General features: G+C 38.1%; 1 protein-coding gene across 1 annotated transcript in view; it reads left to right on the top strand.

Annotated features, from left to right (window-relative positions):
- DST (dystonin) overlaps positions 1-21503 on the top strand; it is a 314972-nt gene that overhangs the window by 194918 nt on the left and 98551 nt on the right. The window contains exons 41-52 of the mRNA XM_067294163.1: positions 1057-4802; positions 4965-5709; positions 5812-6714; positions 6927-7073; positions 7229-7444; positions 7631-7777; positions 8833-9066; positions 10498-10650; positions 14270-14503; positions 14783-15061; positions 16912-17457; positions 19944-20120. Of these exons, the coding sequence (XP_067150264.1) occupies positions 1057-4802; positions 4965-5709; positions 5812-6714; positions 6927-7073; positions 7229-7444; positions 7631-7777; positions 8833-9066; positions 10498-10650; positions 14270-14503; positions 14783-15061; positions 16912-17457; positions 19944-20120 (7527 nt within the window). The remainder of the gene's footprint in view (positions 1-1056; positions 4803-4964; positions 5710-5811; positions 6715-6926; positions 7074-7228; positions 7445-7630; positions 7778-8832; positions 9067-10497; positions 10651-14269; positions 14504-14782; positions 15062-16911; positions 17458-19943; positions 20121-21503) is intronic.

A 21503-nucleotide genomic window follows, 5' to 3' on the forward strand; every position in this document is an offset into this window, starting at 1 on the left:
TCTTTTGAGTTTTACTGCATGGTTATGGAACAATACATGAGCAGTGAAGGAAGAAACTGTAATTAACAGCGTGTATGGAACTTGAGAACCTGATTTAATTTGACTAAAGGTTTTGTGTACTTGGTATGGTATACTGTGTAACCTTATGTGTGCATATGAACATTTGCTCATCAGATTTTTTGTGAAGAGTCTTAATACTGTGTGCCTTGCATGAAGAAAGATAAACAAATCATTCATCTCTTAACTCTTCTCTTAAAAGCCATTCTTTGACTGCTAGATAAGTCTGTGTTTTGCTGTGAAAATGACACCATAAAATAACATATTAATCTCTCCCATATATCACTTGGAAATGTTCCAGAAGTTATTTAACCACAATTTTTCTTTAAAATTAACTGGGTATATGGATGGGAGCATATACAGTGTTTAGCTCTGAGATATTACAAATATGTTTGTAAATGGATCTCAATCTTAAATATGGAATTCTCTAAAAATATATTGCAAATGAATATTCTCATATACATATAGAGGCAGTGGGTGTTAATTTAGTTTAAATCATGTTGCCAAACTGACTACATGCTTTCCATGCAAACTAAATGCAGTATTTGGTGCTAGAATATTTGATTCCATGTTGTTGAGTGTATATACAGAAGTGCTGTATGCTGTAAACATGAATAGCATGGTGGTTTTGTATCACATACTGTTTCCAAATAGTCTAACCTTTCACGGACATTTAGAGCATGAAAATTTGCCTTTCAGGTATGTGCTCCATTTGCTCACTCTGCAATCATCTATTCTTCTTTCACTAACCCTATTTATGTATGCAAAGCATAGGTTTTCAATTCACAGATGCATGTTGATTTTAAATCTTTTATCACATCGTGTGCTGTTGAATGACTGACATAGATCACTTGCGCATTTGAGCTGCTAACATTCACAGCATTCCTCCAGTCCTGGTAAGTACATGTTTTTATGCTTAACATGCTTTCAAAAGCAAAAGAAAATTTAAAATATACAGTCTAAAAATAGTGATAGCTATTCTTTTACATTCCTTTTTAGGTGAATAAAGTCATTGCTGGTATCATTGACCAAACGACTGGAGAAGTCCTTTCAGTCTTTCAGTCTGTTTTAAAAGGTTTTATTGACTATGACACTGGAATTAGATTGCTTGAGAATCAGCTGATTCTATCTGGAATCATTTCTCCAGAATTAGGAGTATGTTATGATCTGGAAGAAGCTAAAGCTCATGCCCTAATTGATGAGCAGACTCTGTTGCAATTGCAGGAATTAAGTAATGCAAAGAAGCTAATTTCAGAATCATCACTAATAAATCTTCCAGTTGTATCAGCTTTAGAGCAAGGTCTGATTTCAGAATCTTTGGCCATTAAAATTCTTGAGAATCAGCTTTCAAGTGGGCACTTGATTTTGCCATCTACTGGAGAAAACCTGACTTTACAGAAGGTTTTCCAGAGGAACCTGATTCCTCCGACATTATATGCAAAGCTTCTGGAAAGACAAGACACATGCAAAGATCTCATAGACCCTAACTCCGCTGAAAAGACTTCCCTTGAACAGATGGTTAATAGAAGCATAATACATGAAGAAACAGGGTTAAGACTCTTACCTGTGAAACCACAAGAAAAAGGCAGAATCACATTCAAATGTGGAAGGAAGATATCTGTTTTGAGAGCAGCCCATGAAGGACTCATTGATCGGGAAACAATGTTCAGGCTGCTGGGGGCTCAGTTAATGTCTGGAGGTATAATTGACTCTGACTCAGGGAAGCAAGTAACTGTGGAAGAAGCCATGAAACAAGGGATGATAGATCAGCACACTGCCTGTGGGATTCTCGCACATCAGGTTCAGACTGGTGGAATCCTTTGTCCAAATTCTGGCAAACGCTTGACTGTTGATGAAGCTGTGCAGTGTAACTTAATATCATCTACCAGTGCATTACTGGTATTAGAAGCACAAAAAGGCTTTGTTGGCCTAATTTGGCCTCATACTGGTGAAATATTCCCCATATCAACTTCTTTGCATCAAGGGATGATAACAAACGAGCTGGCATTCAAAATACTAAATGGTAGGCAGAAAATAGCTGCGCTTTACATTCCAGAAACTTCTGAAGTACTCAGCCTAGATAAGGCTGCACAATCAGGGGTAATAGACATCAATACTGTATCTGTTTTGAACAGTGTGACTTTACCAGATAAAATGCCTAATGTAGAAGAATTAGAATCTCCGTGTAAAAATGCTGCAAAATGGTTATCAACCTATGAGCTTCGGCCATCTGTATTTCATGACTATGAGGAGGAACATGAAGGTTCTGGCACAGAAGACCATGTATGTCATAGTTTGGACCAAGCAAAGAAATTATTCATCTCTTATCTAATGGTAAATAGTTATATGGATGCAAACACTGGAGGAAGACTTTTATTATATGATGGACAACTGCAAGAAGCCATCAATATATTACTGAAAGGTGATGCATACAATGCTGATGTGTCAGAAATGGAGTTTAGTAACAAATACATAAGCCCAAAAGGAATTAATCTAAAGTCAGCTGGCAATGTGTACTTTAGTAATGTCACAAGCAATGTTCAGGGTGATTTTTCAGGTGTTGAGAATACTTCTAATGGCAGGGAATTAATTCAGTTGGAAGATTTTGGGAATAATAAAGGCTCACAAGTAAAAGATGTTCATATATGTAGACCTGATGTTTGTAATACTAGTACTGAGCAATCAGAATATACACAGGAGATTTTGTTAACTAACCCTACAGAAGTTAGAAATGTAGTAGGTAGTGTTCAAAATTCTGTAAACAAAAATGCACTCAAGAGTCTTCTGGAGTATTCTGAATGGGCAGAAGTAGAACTGTGTAAGCCTAAGAATCAGAAGGCAAATTCAGGGAATATTGAAGGATATCTTCCAAATGACTCAAAACCAAATCTCATTTCAGAAATAGAAGAAGAAAACGTACATATGCCAGACAGTCTGGGTACGGAAAACAAGAAATATAAAACCTTACAAAATACCTTGTGTGTGAATGAATGGTCAGTTAATGAAATCCAAAGAGACCTGGAAAGGTGCACAAAATGTGGGCTTCACATTTTGCAAGCTGATGACAGCAGAATGTTACCTGATAACAGCAAGAAAGATGACTTTCAGAGAAGTCTTGGTTTGTCCATCAATGCAGATATTGAATATAGACTTCCAGAAGAACTTTATTGTAAAGAATTAGGAAGTCAAGTTGTTGACACACTACAGTTTGAAGACAATGGATATAGCGAGCAACCTCTACAGGACTACCCTGATGTACGTAACAGGCCATCCGTAGAGGATTTTTTCATTCCATCCTTGGAGGGTTGTACTGATTTGCAGCTGTGTCTAGAAGACAGCAGACACATGCACTACAGGCCTTTGTTAGATGACAGTACTTTTAGACATGATGGATCGCTTGTGGGGGACAGTAACAACACAGCACAAGGGCTAACATTAGAAGAAACCAATCTTACATTTGATAAGTTACTGCTGGTTGACAGTAGTTCTGATTCATCACTAGGAGTGAGTGATGTCATCCCACAGTTTGAAAGTGAACACTTGCACCGTGAATGTGATGAGGTAGCCTCTGAAGATGACAGCTCTCAGATTGATGATGATGATGATGCCGCCTATGAAACTCCTCAGGTTGATGATGATGACAGTGATGTCTACCATACTCCACAAGTTGATGATGATGATTCCTATGACACTCCTCAGGGTGATGATGATTATGATACCTCACAGCTGGGGGATGATGATATACCAGAGCCTGATAATGTTCCCTTAGGTTTTCTAGAGGAGAGACGTGGTCTAATAAATCTGAAAGAAGAGATCAGATCTTATCAAGACCTTGCAGCTAATGCTGGAGAGAGGGTCCATTATTCAAGGGATGTAAATCTGGCAGGTCTATCTGAGAGCATAGATACAGCTTCCACAAGTGCCAGAACTTTGGAAACCTACCCTGAGGAGGAAAGGGAAAGAACAGGGAGCTTTGAAGAGAAGAAGCTGAAATTGCCAGTTGCTCTGGAGAGTGAAGGTAGTAAGGAGGGAGGCCTTAGTTCCTTACTAAAGATGTATGAAGCAGAAGTACAAAGAGACAGAAATGAGGAAGGTGAAATGAAAGCAGAAAGTGACTCCTATGAGGGTGAATCTGAAGGAGCACAGGAGGAGGAAGATTATGATTATGACTATATGGATTATGATTACGATAGTTATGATGACTCTGACACTGATTCTGACAGTGATGAAGATATTTTTTACTCACACCATCGATATAAAAGTATAGGTGACCAGCTGTTAACACCTTTAGGAAACGTAGAAAATAGTGATGAAAATAATCAGAATATTGATGACTGTTACCATTCTTTAAGCACCATGGCAGGGGATTGTTTGCAATTCCAGTCCAACCATGGGAATGGAAAACTGCCCTCTGGAAAATGTGAAACTGTATCAGATGTTTCTGAGGAAAGATGTGTTGGTCTTACACATACAAGCAAAGAAGAAAGACAGCAAGAAAGAGACAATGAGTGTGAGAATTCTATCAAAAGTAAATATACATCACAAGATACTACTGATCATAATCGGTCTGAAAATGTCTTTGATGCTAAATGGGTGTCTTGTAAGAGTGAAGAATATAACAAAACACTGTTTAAGATTCCAAGTTTTCAGCTTCATGATGATACTGTGACATCTGATACCAGAGTAACAGCCTTCCCAAATACAAAGCAAACTACAGATGATGAAGAAAAAATTCAGACAAATTTGTTTCTCCCAGAATGCTCTTTACCTGTTCATAGCATGAATAAAAACAATACTGGTATCATGCCAATGTTGCATTCAAATCATGGGCAAAGACAAGAAATAGTAGTATCTGTGGAGGAACAAATGTTAAATGATATGGCTGGTATGGAAGAATTGAAGGAAAGCGCATCCCAAATGGACAGTAAATTCCTTGGACATATGTCTCATGTGAGTGATGGTGATAGTCTGTGTTCACTTACTGATCAAACAGAAGGAGCCACAAATAGGAAGCACAGTCAAATAGAAATAGGTTTTGAAAATCTTAAAGAAAATACAAATACAGTAAATATTACAAAGGAAAATGATATCCAAGAGCTAAGTAAAAGTCCCATTCATATTGAAAGTCTTGGGGAAATATTTGAGGCATCGGTAATTAAAGCTGATAGAGAAACTCCTGTTTCAAGTAAAGAAAAAGTAAAGGCAGATCAAACTTTGCTTGATACTGGAGGTGATGTGAAATCAGATGAAATTAAGAGATGTTTTAACCTTTCCTCCTCTATAAGAGAATATGCAACAGGTGTAAAAGGAGAAAACAATTCAGAATTGGATAAAGCTGAATCCTGTTGCATTATAGATGGGGAAAGGGGGAGACATGATTTGCAGAATGAAAAGGAATTTCTGCTCAAGGACATAATTGATACAGGAGAAATGCATTCAAGTGAATTAAACTCCCACACTCACTCCCTTCTCTCGAAAGTTACAGTAAAACCAAATGAAATTAACATGACCAAGGGAACAGTTATCTGTCAAAATACTGTTCTTAAAGACAGTTCAGAAAATAAGAGCAGCAGTGATCATGAATTTGTCCTCATAAAAGCAGGTGCTTTAGGAAGTAATGAGAATGCCAAAGAATCAGGGGACGGGATTAAAGTGCTACTTTCTGGGAATCACACCCATTCTGCTGATGTTTCTTCTGTAGTTCTGAGCAGCATAGGGAGTGGCTTGGTTAATGTTGCCCAGGAAGAATATGAGACAGGGAAGAACTCAAAGGGAGAGAATTTCATGGTCACTGAGACTACTTCCTTTGAAAATAGTTTTGAAAAACAAATGTCCATGGAGTCATTACAAAAGGAAATGGGACCCTGCAAAGATTTTCAAATAAAGGAAGATATTTCACAATCCCCAGAAATGTCTGACACACTAATGGAAGACTTAAAGAATATATTGGAAAGCAAATTGAAAAAAGGACATGTTTACTACAAGCAGAAGGGGGAACCCCTAAATTACTCTGATACGAAAGTTTTAGTGCAAAATTTACTTACAATGGTTAGAAGCACACAGCTTGGGAGTGACACATCTCGTGAATCAGATATAAAGCAAACAAGTGATGATCTCAGAACTGCATTAATGGTTACCAAACCATGCATAGAGCCAAAGGACTGTGATGCTCTTTCATTGCTTTGGCCTGATTGCAGAAGTCCTGACCTTCTTCGGGATATTCTGAAGCAGGAATCCTGCAAACAAAAGATGGATGATCCAGATGAAATGAAGAATGAAACAGACCAACGAGTAAAAGCTCCTGTTCCAAAACTTATTACTTCTCAACTTGGGCAGATTTTTCAAATCTCATCTGGAGATGAAAGTACATACAAGTTAGAGGAGCTGATAAGTGGTTTGCTTACAGCCCCGCAGGTTGCTGGTATCACCATAGGACATGATGGTAAAGGCAAAGTAGATGGGCTTTGTACTGTTTTCTCAACAGAACAATCAGTGTTTAGATCAGAAATTCCTAAAGAGAATCTGATGGAAGATGACATAGTTTTTGCTTTGAAAAGTGACCAGGAGCATGAGAAGACAGACAGCCTTTCCAAAGGCCTTACTGAGCATATTTTCAAAACAAAAGAAGCAGTCCTGGAAGACAGCCCAACTGGCATGGTAAGTAACAGCAACTGGTATATGCTATATGCCCTGGGTTAGAGGAACTGCATGAATCCTTTTAAGTATTGGAGAACATAATTGAACCAGAAGAATTGTTGAAAAAATAAATAATAAATTTAAAAGAAATATAATTAAGCCAAGGGTTTTTTTTGCCTAGTTTCAAGTCTATTAGTTTGTAAAACCTTTTTCTTATTAAAATTCATTTTCAGTTCAGTGGAGTACAGCAGTGTTTAAAGTTAACAGAGAAATTGAAAAAGCATTTGACTGTGGTTCAAGATATAAAATGCTACCTAGATAATCAGCAACCTATTAGTAGCAACCTGGAAACACTGAAAGATGAACTGGAACAATTAGAGGTCAGTAAAATGTGCTTCATACTTGTACTTCAGTGGTGGGTGCTAGGAAAGGCCATTAGTAAAAAAAAGAGAGATTTCAAATATAATTAGATTACTTTGGATTTAAATGTCTTTCTTGCTCAGTAACAATGCATTTTGCATATTTCTTTTTGCAGTCATTTGAATCAGAGCTGGCTACCTTTGCCATTATCCTAAAAAAAGATATGAAGTTGACAGAAGAGTTTTTAAGGCTTTCTCACGGAGATATTCTCAAAGAGAAACTTAAAGAGCTAAAGATAAGCTATGACTATTTGCAGGAAGCATTTTTGGTGGTCTGTGATACATCTTCAAAACGGGCAAAACAAATAATCTGTGCTGTTGACTCTGAAATGGTATGTTTTTATGAGTATACATTTACGTATTTCATCTCAGTTCTCTTCAAAGTAATTCAGCTAAAAAGGGTTTTGCTTTGGCTTTGTTTTATCGGAATATTAAATATACATATGATTCTATTTAATATGATGGAAAATGTAGTTAGACTACAGGGGCATCAATAAATATATAACTTCCCTTTCTAGTCTAAGCTTGCAGTATTACACCAGCAACTTTTAAGCAAACTGCAGAGGTATTCAGACTGGATCACAGAAAAAAGTAAAGTTGTGAATGACTTCATAGTGAACACTAATGATATAGAAGACATGAAGCAAAGTTTGCAACTCCTCAAGGCAAGTATTTTTTTTATGGCAGGTGTTGCTGCTTCTGCTTATTACAAAATGTTAGCCAGTTTTTTATAGCTGCTTATTAACCTCTATTGCTTAAACAGACAGCTAGAAATAATTGCTTAAGATGACAACTGCTTGATAATCCATTAAAAAAATATTGTTGATTTGGTTTTTCTCTTTAAATTTTTTTTGATAGAGTTTGGATTACTGAAAAAACTATTGGTTCTGGTTATATTTGTTGTATTAAATCTGGCCCTTTTTGGAAATCTAGTTTATGTTACAAATATTTCAGTTATTAAAATTATATCTTAATGCATAGGATCCAGATTCTTTACTGAAGTTTAATTTCCTTCCTAATCAATTACATGCGAGTATTTTAAGGAAACAAAAAAGTGGGGAAAGATAAAAAGCTATTGAAAGGCCTCCTCATTACACCCTTCACTGAAATGAGTCATGAAAAACAAATCAAGTCAGTTTTAAGTACTGTTCATACACATATATATCTATGAATGGTAAAAATAAAATTATTTTTCTGTGTTTTAATGGGGTTCCAGTAGTCATGGTAATGTCATAGGGGATGCACAGGTGTAACTACATGCAGAATTTGCCACACTGCTGGAAATGGGGTATGTCATTGTGGAGTTAAGGACAGGAATGCTTTTGATAAACTTTTAAACATTTCTAGGTCTTTAGACTGGTGTTTTATAGAGCTAACCTGCCATTTAGGTGAACACATGCTCACCATAAATCTTTCAGTGTTGAAGGTCAGCCAGTCCTCAGACATCCATGAGAAAGGAAAGAAAGAGAGGTTCAAGGTCATCCTATTTATTACTTGAACATGGATTGTCACAAGAGAAGGCCATGCACAAGTTCATTCAAATGCCTATTTGAATGTGTCAGAATGATTCTGAGACAGAGTTTTGATTTACTGTGCCTAAAATGGCTCTCAAAAGCATTTTGGAACATGGGGCTAAGTACAAGGATGGTAATATTTCTAAGTGTTTTATCTATAATGAATTTGTCTTCATTGCTAGTCATTTGCTTCTCTTCATTTACAGAACATTGCTGCAGAGCTTGGCTGTACAAAAATGCAGTTGGAGTCCACTGCGTTTGATGTTCAGTTCTTCATTTCTGAACATGCCCAAGATCTTTCTCCTAATCAGAGCAAACAGCTGCTGAGGCTCTTAAATACCACCCAGAAATCTTTTCAGGAAGTACAGGAAGCAGTAACATCTCAAGTGGAAAGTTTAGAAACTCAGTTACAGGCAGCGCAAGAACTGGGTGATCAGAAGGTTTGCCTTTCTGTGTAAATGTGTGCTGAGTGTTTTTGTCTATGGATGAGGAATTTTAATACCAGCATGCAGTATTAAGAGTAATCCTGTCTTCTCAGTTTTTTATTATGGATACTTTCATGGTTCTACAAAGATTGTATTGATTAAGTTTGGTGAATTGCCATTTCTGTCTTTCCTTGGTGCAATCACAGCTCACAGAAACAGCATATTAGATTGCAGACAGATGCAGTTTCAGACATTATGATCTCTACAGCCTGAGGTGTCTGGGTCTGCTATTTCTAGCAGTGAGGGATATTTACTTGAGATTCCTCAAAAGTATTGGTTGTTTAGAAGCTATATCAGTAAATAAATAAAACAGTGAACTCAAGTCTGCTGCTGCTGCAGCTGTACTGATCAATGAGTCTCTACTCTACCACTGTTGCTCATCACTTCTGTTCTGCTGAAGATTTTCTTTTCTCTGATCTGCCAAGTCATCTGCTGTGTGATCTTTGTCTAGGTCTTTATAGTTAAAGAACTGGATTTGTTTAGTCTAGTCTTTGCTAGCATGGCTCGTTTTGACTGTAACAGGTTAGAGGGACAAACATATGAGTACATCAGCTAACAGATTTGAGATTCTAGGCCCCAGGGCACTGGGGAGGCTATGGGTCAAGTTGGTGCAGTTACTTCTTCAGCTGGTATGGCTGCAGTTGGCAAGCATAAGCAGCCTTTGTTTTTGTAGTCAAGGGAGGCTGGTAAGATACTGCAGTGGAACTGTATCTCCTCCTCTGTCATGAAAGCACAGTTAAGATCCAGAATCACCACCTTGTTCCCCAGTTTATGGATAATGAAAGGTTTTCTAGCATTCGGAGGTCTTGTGTTATTTTGCCATTCTAAGAGCATTTGTTTCCTCTATACTCTGTCAAAGAAATGTAAAATTGGGTAAAGGACAGGCATAGATACTTATGTAGGACTTAGTAACAATAATGATCTTGCATGTTTTGTTCTTTTCTACTGCTTAAAAAGTCAGCATTTTCTATTCAGGTAACATTATGCATACCAACAGAGCTAACACACAATCACAACTAACCTCTGTTTTGATATCCTTTTTTCAGAATTAATAAGCATTTATCACAGGTTTCAAGCGATTAAGAGACTGGATTTCCACTCCTGTTGTTTGGAGGTTTCATCTTTCACATAATGTGCATGGCCAGACTTCTGTTGGGCAGTTTCATCAAACATGGTCTCTTTTACTTACAGCATATCTGAGGTTTATCCGTAACTTCTATATGTTCATCTTGCTCTATGTACCACTGCTATCATGTTTACAGCATACTTTTAAAATTATTGCTTTGTGATATGTTTTTCAAAGGTAGCTCCTATTAGAGTGTCTGTTAGCCTCTATGATGAGGAAGTTTTTATTTTATTGTTCAATTGTATTTGGCTCTGATATAGGATGTGGCTGAACGGCAGCAGGAATGCAAAGAGAAACTGCAGGAAATGTGCGATTTGCTTACACAGACTGAAAATCGAATAATTGGACACCAAGAGTCTCTTGTTATTGGAGACAGCAAGACTGAGTTAGAGCAATACCAGACCAAGCAGGAGGTATGTACACTTCTAATCAGATACATTAACGAGGAATGAGTGCAGAGGAGAGTGACTAGGCACCTTCATTGAAAAAGAAGACTATCATGTGAGAGGAGAGTAAAGTAGATTTGTTTGGCCTAGCAAAGCAAAGGTTTAAAGGAGTGCCTTTAAGCTGCTGCCCATGAAAACACTAAAGTTATGTACCAATGGCAGAAAAGAATCTTTGAAACTAGAAGACAATAAAATAGAAAGCACATATGAAACATTTCAAGAAGCCGTCTTCTAGCAGGCCTCAGATTCGTTAGATGATTCTTTAGCTTAAGACTGTTCCTGTCAGATGTGATAAAATCACACTTACTATGTTAAAATCATATTCTGACTTTGTATCTGGTGTCAGGGAGTGCTTATTCTTGTTCACAATGTTCTTGAACTTGAACAGAAGACTTTCTGTTGCCTGAGGCTTGTCTTACTCTTGTTATGAATTCTGGTTTTCTAGGGATGCTTGCAGACTTCTTGGTGCCCTTATGTAACAGAGCCCTTTCAGTTTGTTGGTTTTTCTGTCAAGACTGGGCCTTTCAGCAAGGCAAGCCTTCACTGGATTTTCCATGTGGCATGTGCAGTGCTGAAAGCTCCTGGCTTGGCTCAAGGTTTGGCTTGCCAGAGAAATCCCAGCCCTTCATGAGACCATAGCATCCAAATCCTTGAGACCGGTGGCAGCCTTGGCCCATTTTCCTCTTCAGAAGCCAGCCTGTCCACGACTGGTGTGCTGGCCTTGTCCGTGCTGGTCAGTGTGTCTGTCTGGCCCCAGGGGATCATTTGTGAGCCCCCGGAGCAAGGCCTGAGAGAGGGCGAGTGGTGTCAAAGGGATTCGACCGCCTCCACTGAAGCCCAGAAGGGCCCCTCAGGAGGCAGGCCCCTTGGGTGACCCCCTGGAGGGAAGTGGAGGCAAAGGAGAGAGGCAAGAGCTGGCCTTATGTGAGAGCCCTTCCACCCTATTCCTCAAGGTGGGCACTGCCCACGCGCAGGGCTGTGAGAGGCTGTTCAGAGGAAGCGCCTGTTGCAAGGCCTTGGGGAAACAGAAGGGACCTGAAGGGCTGGAGAGTTGATCTTGGTGTGTTTTGGGGCCCTTGGGGTCGCCTGGCTGCTGCCATGTCTGGTCCTGTCCCCGGTGTGTCCCTGATGCAGAGGCGCATGTTGGCTGGCAGCCCTCTGTGAGGCGCAGGGTGGCCGGGGCGGTGTGTCACAGTGGCCAGGTCCCTGCAGTGGGGACAGGCGGTGGTGCCTCAGTGCTCCCTGCGGGAGGAGGTGGCTGGAGAGAGCAGTGCTGTGCGTGGGGATCCAGCCGGGATGGGAGACGGGAGCGCTCCGAGGTGAGGATGTGCCTTGATGCCAGTGCAGTGCTGCGCGTGGGGAGCCTCGCCGGGATGGGAGACGGGAGCGCTCCAAGGCGAGGATGTGCCTTGGTGCCAGTGCAGTGCTGCGCGTGGGGAGCCTCGCCAGGATGGGAGACGGGAGTGCTCCGAGGTGAGGATGTGCCTTGGTGCCAGTGCAGTGCTGCGCGTGGGGAGCCTCGCCAGGATGGGAGACGGGAGTGCTCCGAGGTGAGGATGTGCCTTGATGCCAGTGCAGTGCTGTGCGTGGGGAGCCTCGCCAGGATGGGAGACGGGAGTGCTCCGAGGTGAGGATGTGCCTTGATGCCAGTGCAGTGCTGCGCGTGGGGAGCCTCGCCGGGATGGGAGACGGGAGCGCTCCAAGGTGAGGATGTGCCTTGGTGCCAGTGCAGTGCTGCGCGTGGGGAGCCTCGCCAGGATGGGAGACGGGAGTGCTCCGAGGTGAGGATGTGCCTTGGTGCCAGTGCAGTGCTGTGCGTGGGGAGCCTCGCCAGGATGGGAGACGGGAGCGCTCCGAGGTGAGGATGTGCCTTGGCCCTGGTGCCCTCGTGGCACGAGCCAGGGATGCTGGCAGTCTGCTGCGCTCTGCTCGCCGAGGTTCAGGCCTTTAGTATCCAAAGCTCTTGCTGGGATCTCCAGGTAGGACCCTGACTAAAGGCCAGGGACAATCATCTCTAAGCTTTTACTCTGTCCTGGCTGACATTAGTTAAGGTTTTAACTGTTAAAGGACTGGAAAATTTGATACTGCTCTTCCTCCTCCTCCTCTTTCTCCTCCTCCTAGTATTGGTTATAGTAGTAGCACTATAGAGCTCCACATCAGGATCAGTTATATATAAAAGCAGAAATGTCCTGATTCATCTTGCCTCACTTTAATTATCTTCAAAGTAACACAAGTTAGTTTAAGCTCTCTTTATAGTTAGTGAAAAGACATAAGTACCCTCAAGAATTCATGATCTAAATGGGTATTGAATAATGCAAGTGAAGGAATGATATAGCATATACTTCATTTTTTTAATATAAATAAATATCAGCTATCCTTGACTGTCTAACAGACTGCATAACAGGTGAGTTGTTGTTTGCTGGCTGATTTCTTGTAGGCATGGTTGTAGAAGTGTGCCTAGGGAAGGGAATGGGGACTTAAAGAAGGTTTCTTATAGATCAAGTCAGGGAGAGCTTTTGTTCTTAATGATCTGTACGGGATGGGAGCACAGATATCTTTCTCAGAGAAAGAGAATCTTGTTTTAATACAAAGTTTCCAGGAAAATTATTCTAAAATACTTGCTGAAGTGTTAAAATGAGTCATTCTTTTAGGTGCCAAGCATAATTGCAGCAAAATCCGCAGTCTAAAATGAGAGTCAGATCTTTTATGTCTTGTAGCATCAAGTATTACACTACATATAGAAGAAAAACATTTTATTATTTCAATAATTGGGTGAATATACTCAAAACCAGAGTTATTTTAATAATTAAAGTTACTTTCAGGTAATTGGAAGGCAGATCTTCTGTCTGACACTATCGTATGACAAGGCAAACTGCTTTGGTTAAAATAAAATTAAACGTCAGTCCCATACAAAATTTAATGGAATTAAACATTCTTTTGAGATTGAAATGATTACATTATGATTTATTTGATTGATTGTTATGACTAATTACATTTTTAAAAAAGTTCTTATGACAATTCTGGCCTGACCAAAACCAGGAAGTATGGGAAATCTTCTACCTGGAAAAGATGAGCACAAATTTCTGGCTTGTATTCAGTCCCCCTCTGCAACTTTTCATTAGAATAGTAATAGAACTGAATTTCTCAAGAAACTCACCTTACTAAAGATAGTGTAGCAGATTTACTGTATCTCTTGATAGCTAAGAAATACATATATTTTCTTCTATGTACATGGAGAATAGAATATTTGAGCTACTAAAGAAAGAAATAAGTGGCCTCAGTCGGAAGGGGAGTGTAAGCCAAGAGACTTCCAAATTGCAAAAAAATACTTAGCTGTGTTTGGAGATGATAGGGGCAGAATGAGCTGCAGAAACATTGTCAAATGTTTGTTTTTTGCGGTTTTCTTTTGTTTTTTGGGTTTTTTTAATAATCTTAGTCTGCAGCTTAGTAATATATGATGCACGCTCAAGTAAAGAAGGACCAGTGTGGTGCTTGTACCCAAATCAGAGGTAGTTATAACAAGTTTATTCTGAAAGTTCTGGTGAATAATTTACTTACCCCTATTTGCTTTCTCTTTTCCCCAAAGGAAATACAAAAAGACATGAGAGAGAGTGCACAGGCATTGGCAGAGATTGTGAAAAATACTGAAATGTTCTTGAAAGAAAATGGAGAAAAGTTGTCACAAGAAGACAAGACTATTCTTGAACAGAAACTAAATGAAGCTAAAACAAAGTGTTTGCTCCTTAGCCAGAAGGCAGAAGAGTCCAGAAAAGAACTGGATAAAGCTATGACAACAGCAATTAAGCAGGAAACAGAAAAGGTTCTTAGGCAACCATTATTTATTTATTCAAACTGTTTATGAGTCTTAGGAGATTAGTCTTGCAACTTCTTACTGACAGGCTGAGGAGAAATTAAAATTGTGTTTCATGTGGGTAACCAATAAACTATTTGCTGTTTTATATTCTTTGTAAAAACAGCAGCATATGTGTCAATTAACACATTTTAGAATGTTAACATATCTTAAATGGTCTGTTTGCATATGATATTATGTAGTGCCTAAAGAAGATTTCTGAACTGAAACTGTGAAATTTCAATGTAGGTTGCAGCCATAGAACAGCTGGAAGAGAGTAAAAATACGATAGAAAATCTCTTGGATTGGTTATCAAATGTGGACAAAGAAGCAGAGCACGGCAGGAAGCTGAAGCAGGCGATAGAACAGAATGGGACACACTTTGAAGAGGGAGGTGTGAAAGCTTTGGAAGGAGAGGACGATGTCAATGGCAATCTGCTGGAGCTTCAGCAAGATATTGAAACTCAAGTGGATGGACTAGTAAAAAGCACAGAAGATAATCTGAACCAGCAGTATCAGAGGGTCAAGGTACTGTTACTGGACCTATTCAACACTTAGGTGTTAAGTGTGTTAATCCTCTTTCAACATGGCTGAATTCATTCACATCTTTTCTGCAATAGACTTTGGAATGGGCACTAGGAAATTAGTGATATACACTGATAGGTGTTTTGGTAGTTAGAAGGTACTGCAAATTTGTCAGTAATTAACTGTTATGGTGGTTATTTCCTATTAAAAATAAGAAAAAGGAGATGTTCTCCAAGGCAAATGTTGAGAATTGTAACTATGATTCTATTATTCTTAATATTTTCAAGTCAGAAATTAGTGCAGTACAATCAAATTTTTATTGGCTGTACTACAGGTAAATAATATGTGAAAAGCAGTGACATAAATTCATACTCTTCATGTGACTTTTCCAAGAATCTTTGTAATAGCAAAATGATCTCATGCAATTCCCCTTGAACGCTGATTACCAATAGCTGCAAATAATAGTTTGCTGAAATTATAATCTGCATGTCCTAACCCTTCTTATCCATGGCCAAAGCACTATTTAAAGGCTTCAGCAGGATGAGATACATAAAACCACAGTGCAGCATTTTAAAAATAGATTCTGCAGCTAAGTTAATGGGAAGAATTAAAAAATAATAGAGCTCAATTTTATAGCCTTTGTTGAGTTACAGTTTAGCAGCCAGGACCTTTTAGGTGTGGTTTGGTGGCGGAGTTGATGGAGCTGATCATGCTTTCTTATTTAAAAAAAAAACCTAAGAAAAATGAAATAAATTGGTTTTGTTTGTTTCTGAGACAGGTGATCAAAAAGGGGAAATAAAACTGCAAAATTGTATGTAATGCTTTTATTTCCACTTGTTTGATACTTCTCTAGTGCCCCTAATATCTGCAGAATCAACAGAACCTGTAATCCAATTTTGGATAATTACCTGCCGTACACATGGAAGAAAAGCAAACCAGTCTGTTTTACATGGGAATTGAGGAGCTTCAAGAATGGAGATTTTTGAAAGAATCTATATGAAATACAAAAATTTTTTTTTAGCATGCAATTCTAGTTCATATGATTTACTACTTTTTAATGTGGTTTAAACAATTTACATGCACAGAATGTGCCAGGAATGTTGATTTCCAAAGGATCTGTTTCATAACCAAATATATTTTTTAAGAATCGTTGCTCTTGAAATTGAAAAATGAAAATATAAAAACTGGGGAATAATGCTTGTTTGCTCAGAACATTAGAAGGAAGTATTTGCATTCTAATTAATGTTTGATGCTTTCACTCCTTTTGTTTTGTTTGTTTGAAATGATAGGAACAATATATGTGTTTTAGAACAATATTGTGATTTAGAAGGCTGTCTACCTTTGAATACTTTTAATAAATCCTATTTTGAAACAGAGAACTATGAAAACTTTGATTACGCTAAGTACACTAAGAGTTAAGTAATAAGTAAATTATATTTGGAAAAAAATGTTTTTTTCAAGATGTTGCTGATGTCAAGTTTTATTCTACAAAGTTGTCTTTTAGAAGTATAGGAGAAAGTGCTTGCGTGATATATATCCTAGTATCTCCAAATTCCACTGATGCTGAAGATATTGTTTGGTCATGTGCTGTGTATCTGGCTAAATTTATCTTTGGATATTTCTTAGAATTTTGAAACTGTACATAAATATGACCAAGATTCGAGCTTTAAGTTAGATTACTCAAAAATTTTTTTTAACAAATGAGAGGAATATTAGAAAAGCTTTTTATTATTTGATGGATTTTGCTTAACTCTTCATTTGTAAACAGAATTCAGCAGAGATTTCAAGACAATAATGGTCTAATGAAACCTTCTGAGATGATGATAGTCATAATATTTATTCTTTTCCTGTAGGCTCAACATGAGAAAATTATTTCGCAGCAGCAGGCTGTCATAATAGCAACTCAGTCTGCCCAGGCACTGCTTGAGAAACAAGGCCACTACCTTTCCCCTGAAGAAAAAGACAAGATGCAAAGGAACATGAAAGAGCTGAAGGCTCAGTACGAGACTGCTTTAGCTGAATCAGAAAGGAAAATGAAGTTAACGCATTCTCTGAGGGAAGAACTTGAGAAATTCAATGCAGACTATAGTGAATTTGAAACCTGGCTGCAGCAGTCAGAACAAGAACTTGGTAATTTGGAGGCTGGTGCTTCTGATTTCAGTGGTATTATGGTCAAACTGAAAAGGCAAAAGAGTTTTTCAGAAGATGTTATATCTCACAAAGGTGATTTACGGTATATTACAATTTCTGGACAAAGAGTTTTAGATGCTGCAAGATCTTGTAGCAAAAGAGATGGTGTTAAGGTTGACAAAGATGGTATTGATACTTCGGCTACTTATACTGAAGTGCAGAATAAACTGGATAGTGCTTCAGATCGTTTCAAATCTCTCTATACTAAGGTAAGTTTTATTTGCCGCTGAGTAGGAAAGACTACTGTAATTGATACGGCAGCTTGTGTTAAAAGAAATTAACTGATGAAACAAATTACTGTGGGAAGTTGTAAATTCTTCGTTTCTTAAAGTTAGATAACAGAATGAGATGCTTTTCTAGGAGATCTGCTTTAGTCAAGTATCGGACTAACTAATGGCTGAATGGATGAAATTTTATACCTTGTGTTATATAGGAGGTCAGACTAGGTTACCTCATTGTCCCTTCTAGCCTTAAGCTCTCTGAGTTTATGACAGTACAAAATGCCTGAGTAGCATTTTGAATTGGAAAGAAATTGTAATACTTTTAGATTGATAACGTTTCTTTATTTTCCTTGCAATATTTCCCACAACCGCTTATTTAATTTGTCTCCTTACTAATGAATTGAGTATAATAAGAGAGAGATTACACCAAGATTAACATTTGAAATTTCAGTTTGATTTATATTTAGCCTAAATAGTTTGACCCAATGTGACCTTTGTTGTTGGCCCAAAGCAGGTAGGTAAGAACTCACTGATTTGAGAAGATTAATTCTTTCCCATTATTGTGCCAAATAGACTTGTTATTCCTAACAGTCTGGGATTCATCTCTTATTAATGGGAAAGTAGCATTTGGAAATCCTCTGTGTACCTTAGAGAGGGAAGATAATTTAACTCTGCATGCCAGTTTCATGGGCAGAATCTGTCTGGTGGAACTAGACTAGCATAACCAGCTTGTTTCCCATGCTGACTCTTCAGCTGTTTAAAAACAAAACAAAGCAAAACAAAACAAAAAAAATGTTGTTCGATATTGATAAAAGCCTGGAAGTGGAAACTTTCATGGCAATATGTAATTATGAATTGACCCATTTAAGAGAGACTTACTATCAGTATGCCTTGTCTCAGGCATCTCAATTCTGTAAGATCATAGATTCAGACTCCTTAGCAGAGCTTCAGTGGCCACCGGTATGTTATTGTTCTGCAGCAGTTGCCATCTTTGTCTGGGAATTTTCATCTCTTTAAGGTCTCCATGCTCAGTAACATAAACTCTGTAAAGTCATGGATCTGATCCCTGAATTACAACATCAAGTTAAACCCTCTTCTCTTGAAAGATCTGTGGAGAAGACTGTCTATTTAGAAAAGCTCATTTTCATTTCCTCTCTTAACTCATACAAAGAGTGAAGCTAAAAGCTTCACCGTATTAGATTTCCTCTAGCTGGTTTATTGGATTAGTTTGGGTGTGAATGTAAACACCTCACTGCAAGATTTTCAGAGCTTCATTTTTATGCACATAAAAATCCTATGCCAGCAGCTTGATTTGTGATCTCACATTGATCAACTTGCCAAATTCTACCCTTTGCATGTATACATTTAGCACAGACATGATAGAGGTGCTTTGAATATCTAACCCTATGCATGCAAGCAAAACCAACACAAAGAGGACTTTTTGTATTAAATTGAGTCTTATTCAGAACTTAAAGGAGAGAGACTTTTAAAAAGTGAGATCTTCTAAGTTTTGGTTTTATAATTTGCTGGTCGTAACTTTTTTTTCCTTTTGTAAAATCTTTTTGCTTCTAACAAAATACCCTTTATATACAAATATATATATTTGCACACACACGTGAGTTTGTTTGTAGGAATCTTAATTTAATCTAAATTTGTTGAACAAATCTTAAATCAGTTCCTAGCTAATTGGTTATGTAAATGAGTGCATTCTGTGTTTGTCCACTAGATGGAGACTAAGTACCAAATGTAAACATTAATTTAAAATACAGTGTTTCTAAGCTTCAGAATATAACTATTTAAAGTAACTGTTGATAAATGTTATGACTTGATACAATCAGAAGATTTTGTATGTGAAACCATCTCCAGAGAGACCGAAACTGTTCCACTGACATTTTTGTGTGATAATTCGTGGTGTACGTTTTGGAGCGTGCTAAGTGTGTAAGACCAATAGGATCTTGGTGAGTCACTGTTGCATTCTTAAGAGACCAAAACAAAGCGTATGTGCCTTACTGATCTGTATCACTTTGGATTTGCTGTGCACATAAGATATTTTTGGAAACTGAAATCTGCTGTCTGTATTTCAATGAGGATAGAAATGTCTTCTCATTTTATGGAAAATGTCTAGCTTCCATCATCTACATTGTTGGTTTCAGAGTGCAGACATGCTGATAGAATCTTTACGCTGGGGGAACAAAAAGTCATCTTAAAGCTTTTCCTACTCATTACAATGGGTTAGATTCCAGTTTCCTGACTATATCAGTGAATTGATTCTAAATCATGGTTGAGAAACACAAACTAGGTAGATCTGTCTAGCCTGTCTAGCTGTCTTGGGTTAGTCAAGAAACCAGTTAATGGAATGATGACAAGAAAAAATCATACAGTATTTCAGGAAATGAAAGTATGATTGTGACATTGTTATGAAATACAACATGCAATTTAATGCCTGAATATTCGTTTATTTTTCACTCCTTTAGTGTAGCATCCTTGGAAATAACCTTAAAGACCTGGCAGATAAATACCAGCATTATGAAGATGCCTCGTCTGGACTTTTGTCAAGTCTTCAGGCCTCTGAAATAGCTGTGAACAAACAACTGTCTGAGCCAATTGCAGTGGATCCCCAAAATCTCCAAAGACAGCTAGAAGAAACCAAGGTAAAAAGTTTAAAAAACAGAAGTACTCTGTTCTAAATGGAATTGCTTTTTGTCTGAAAAACAAGATAATCTAATATAATCCAGGTGGCTGAAGGCCAAATTCTTGCCTTGTCTGTGTGCATGTAACTCTTAGTCCTCAAATTCAGCTGAGTCAAGTATTATCTGAAAAGCCTTATGGTGGAAATTTAATGGGGCACCAAGTTGGCATTAGTATGGTGAAAGCAAGATGCATTTCATATTGCTTAGCAAATGATAGGGTTTGGAAATCCTATTGCAATCTGGAAAGTTTGAGAACTAGGAAAGGATTTAATGTTTACAACTTGCTGACAGGATAGGGTTTGTGTCTGAGACCATTTGTTGTCGTCTGTGACTTTGCTTTTTTCTATTCACATTTTTATTCTGCTGTGATGCATTTTGTAAGGAATTATACTGCATCAGCTCTGAGATCTGATTAATCTGTTAGCCTGCTGCAGTCATATCCAGTACTATATGCTCTGCAGAGAGTGAATATAACATAATTTGCCCTCTATAGAAAAATTATATATATATATTTCCATGAAGGAGAGACTCACAACTTTATGTAAATCCTAGTACAGACAAGACAGGATAGTGATGGAGCTTGTCCAGATAAAACACTGGTTAGGTGCATAGAATGTAAGTAAGTTTGCAGAAAGCTTTAGGAACCTAAGTATAAGGTGATTTGTATAAAGTTTCATGAGGACTGTCATCTTTGAACTGGCTCTTACATTTTCATAAATACATTCAATCATCTATACTATAATTAAAATGCAAGATTCTTCATTTATTTTCCAGTGGGCAAGGTAATTGGTTAGGCATTGCCTCACTGTTTTGTCTATGGTATGTGAGGTGTCTGTGCATGTGTCTGGTGGGTTTGACAAATGATAGGTGAGTACTTTAACCATTTCTCTTAGAAGAATCTGGAAAATAGTATATCTCCCACAAGGTATCCATAAAATCTTCTGCTGGACCTGCCCACCACTTGGGTACATGACAGATCAGACCAGAAAAATAAATCACTGCAACGTTACAAGACTTAAGAAAATTAGTTGTTCTTTTATAAATGGAAGTGTAAATTTTGAACTCTTAACATTGAAACAGTTTAGCTGCGTTTGTGCTTCTAGGCAGTAGAAAAGTAGAAATAACACCAATTACAATCTGAAGCTGTTATTTAGACTTTTCATTCCTTATGCCAAAATGAATTATATCCTGTGTAATGCCAATTTTCATGCAAGTAACACAAAAGGAGTGAATACTGTGGCTCTTTTATGAAGTGCCTACATGGATTACTTGCCACACAAAAGAGCACTCAATGAGTATGAGCTGGGAAGAAGGGAGAGGGTGCAAAGCATCAAAAGATTCAAA

Source organism: Apteryx mantelli, chromosome 3 (assembly GCF_036417845.1).
Source record: "Apteryx mantelli isolate bAptMan1 chromosome 3, bAptMan1.hap1, whole genome shotgun sequence".
Taxonomy (NCBI): Eukaryota; Metazoa; Chordata; class Aves; order Apterygiformes; family Apterygidae; genus Apteryx; species Apteryx mantelli.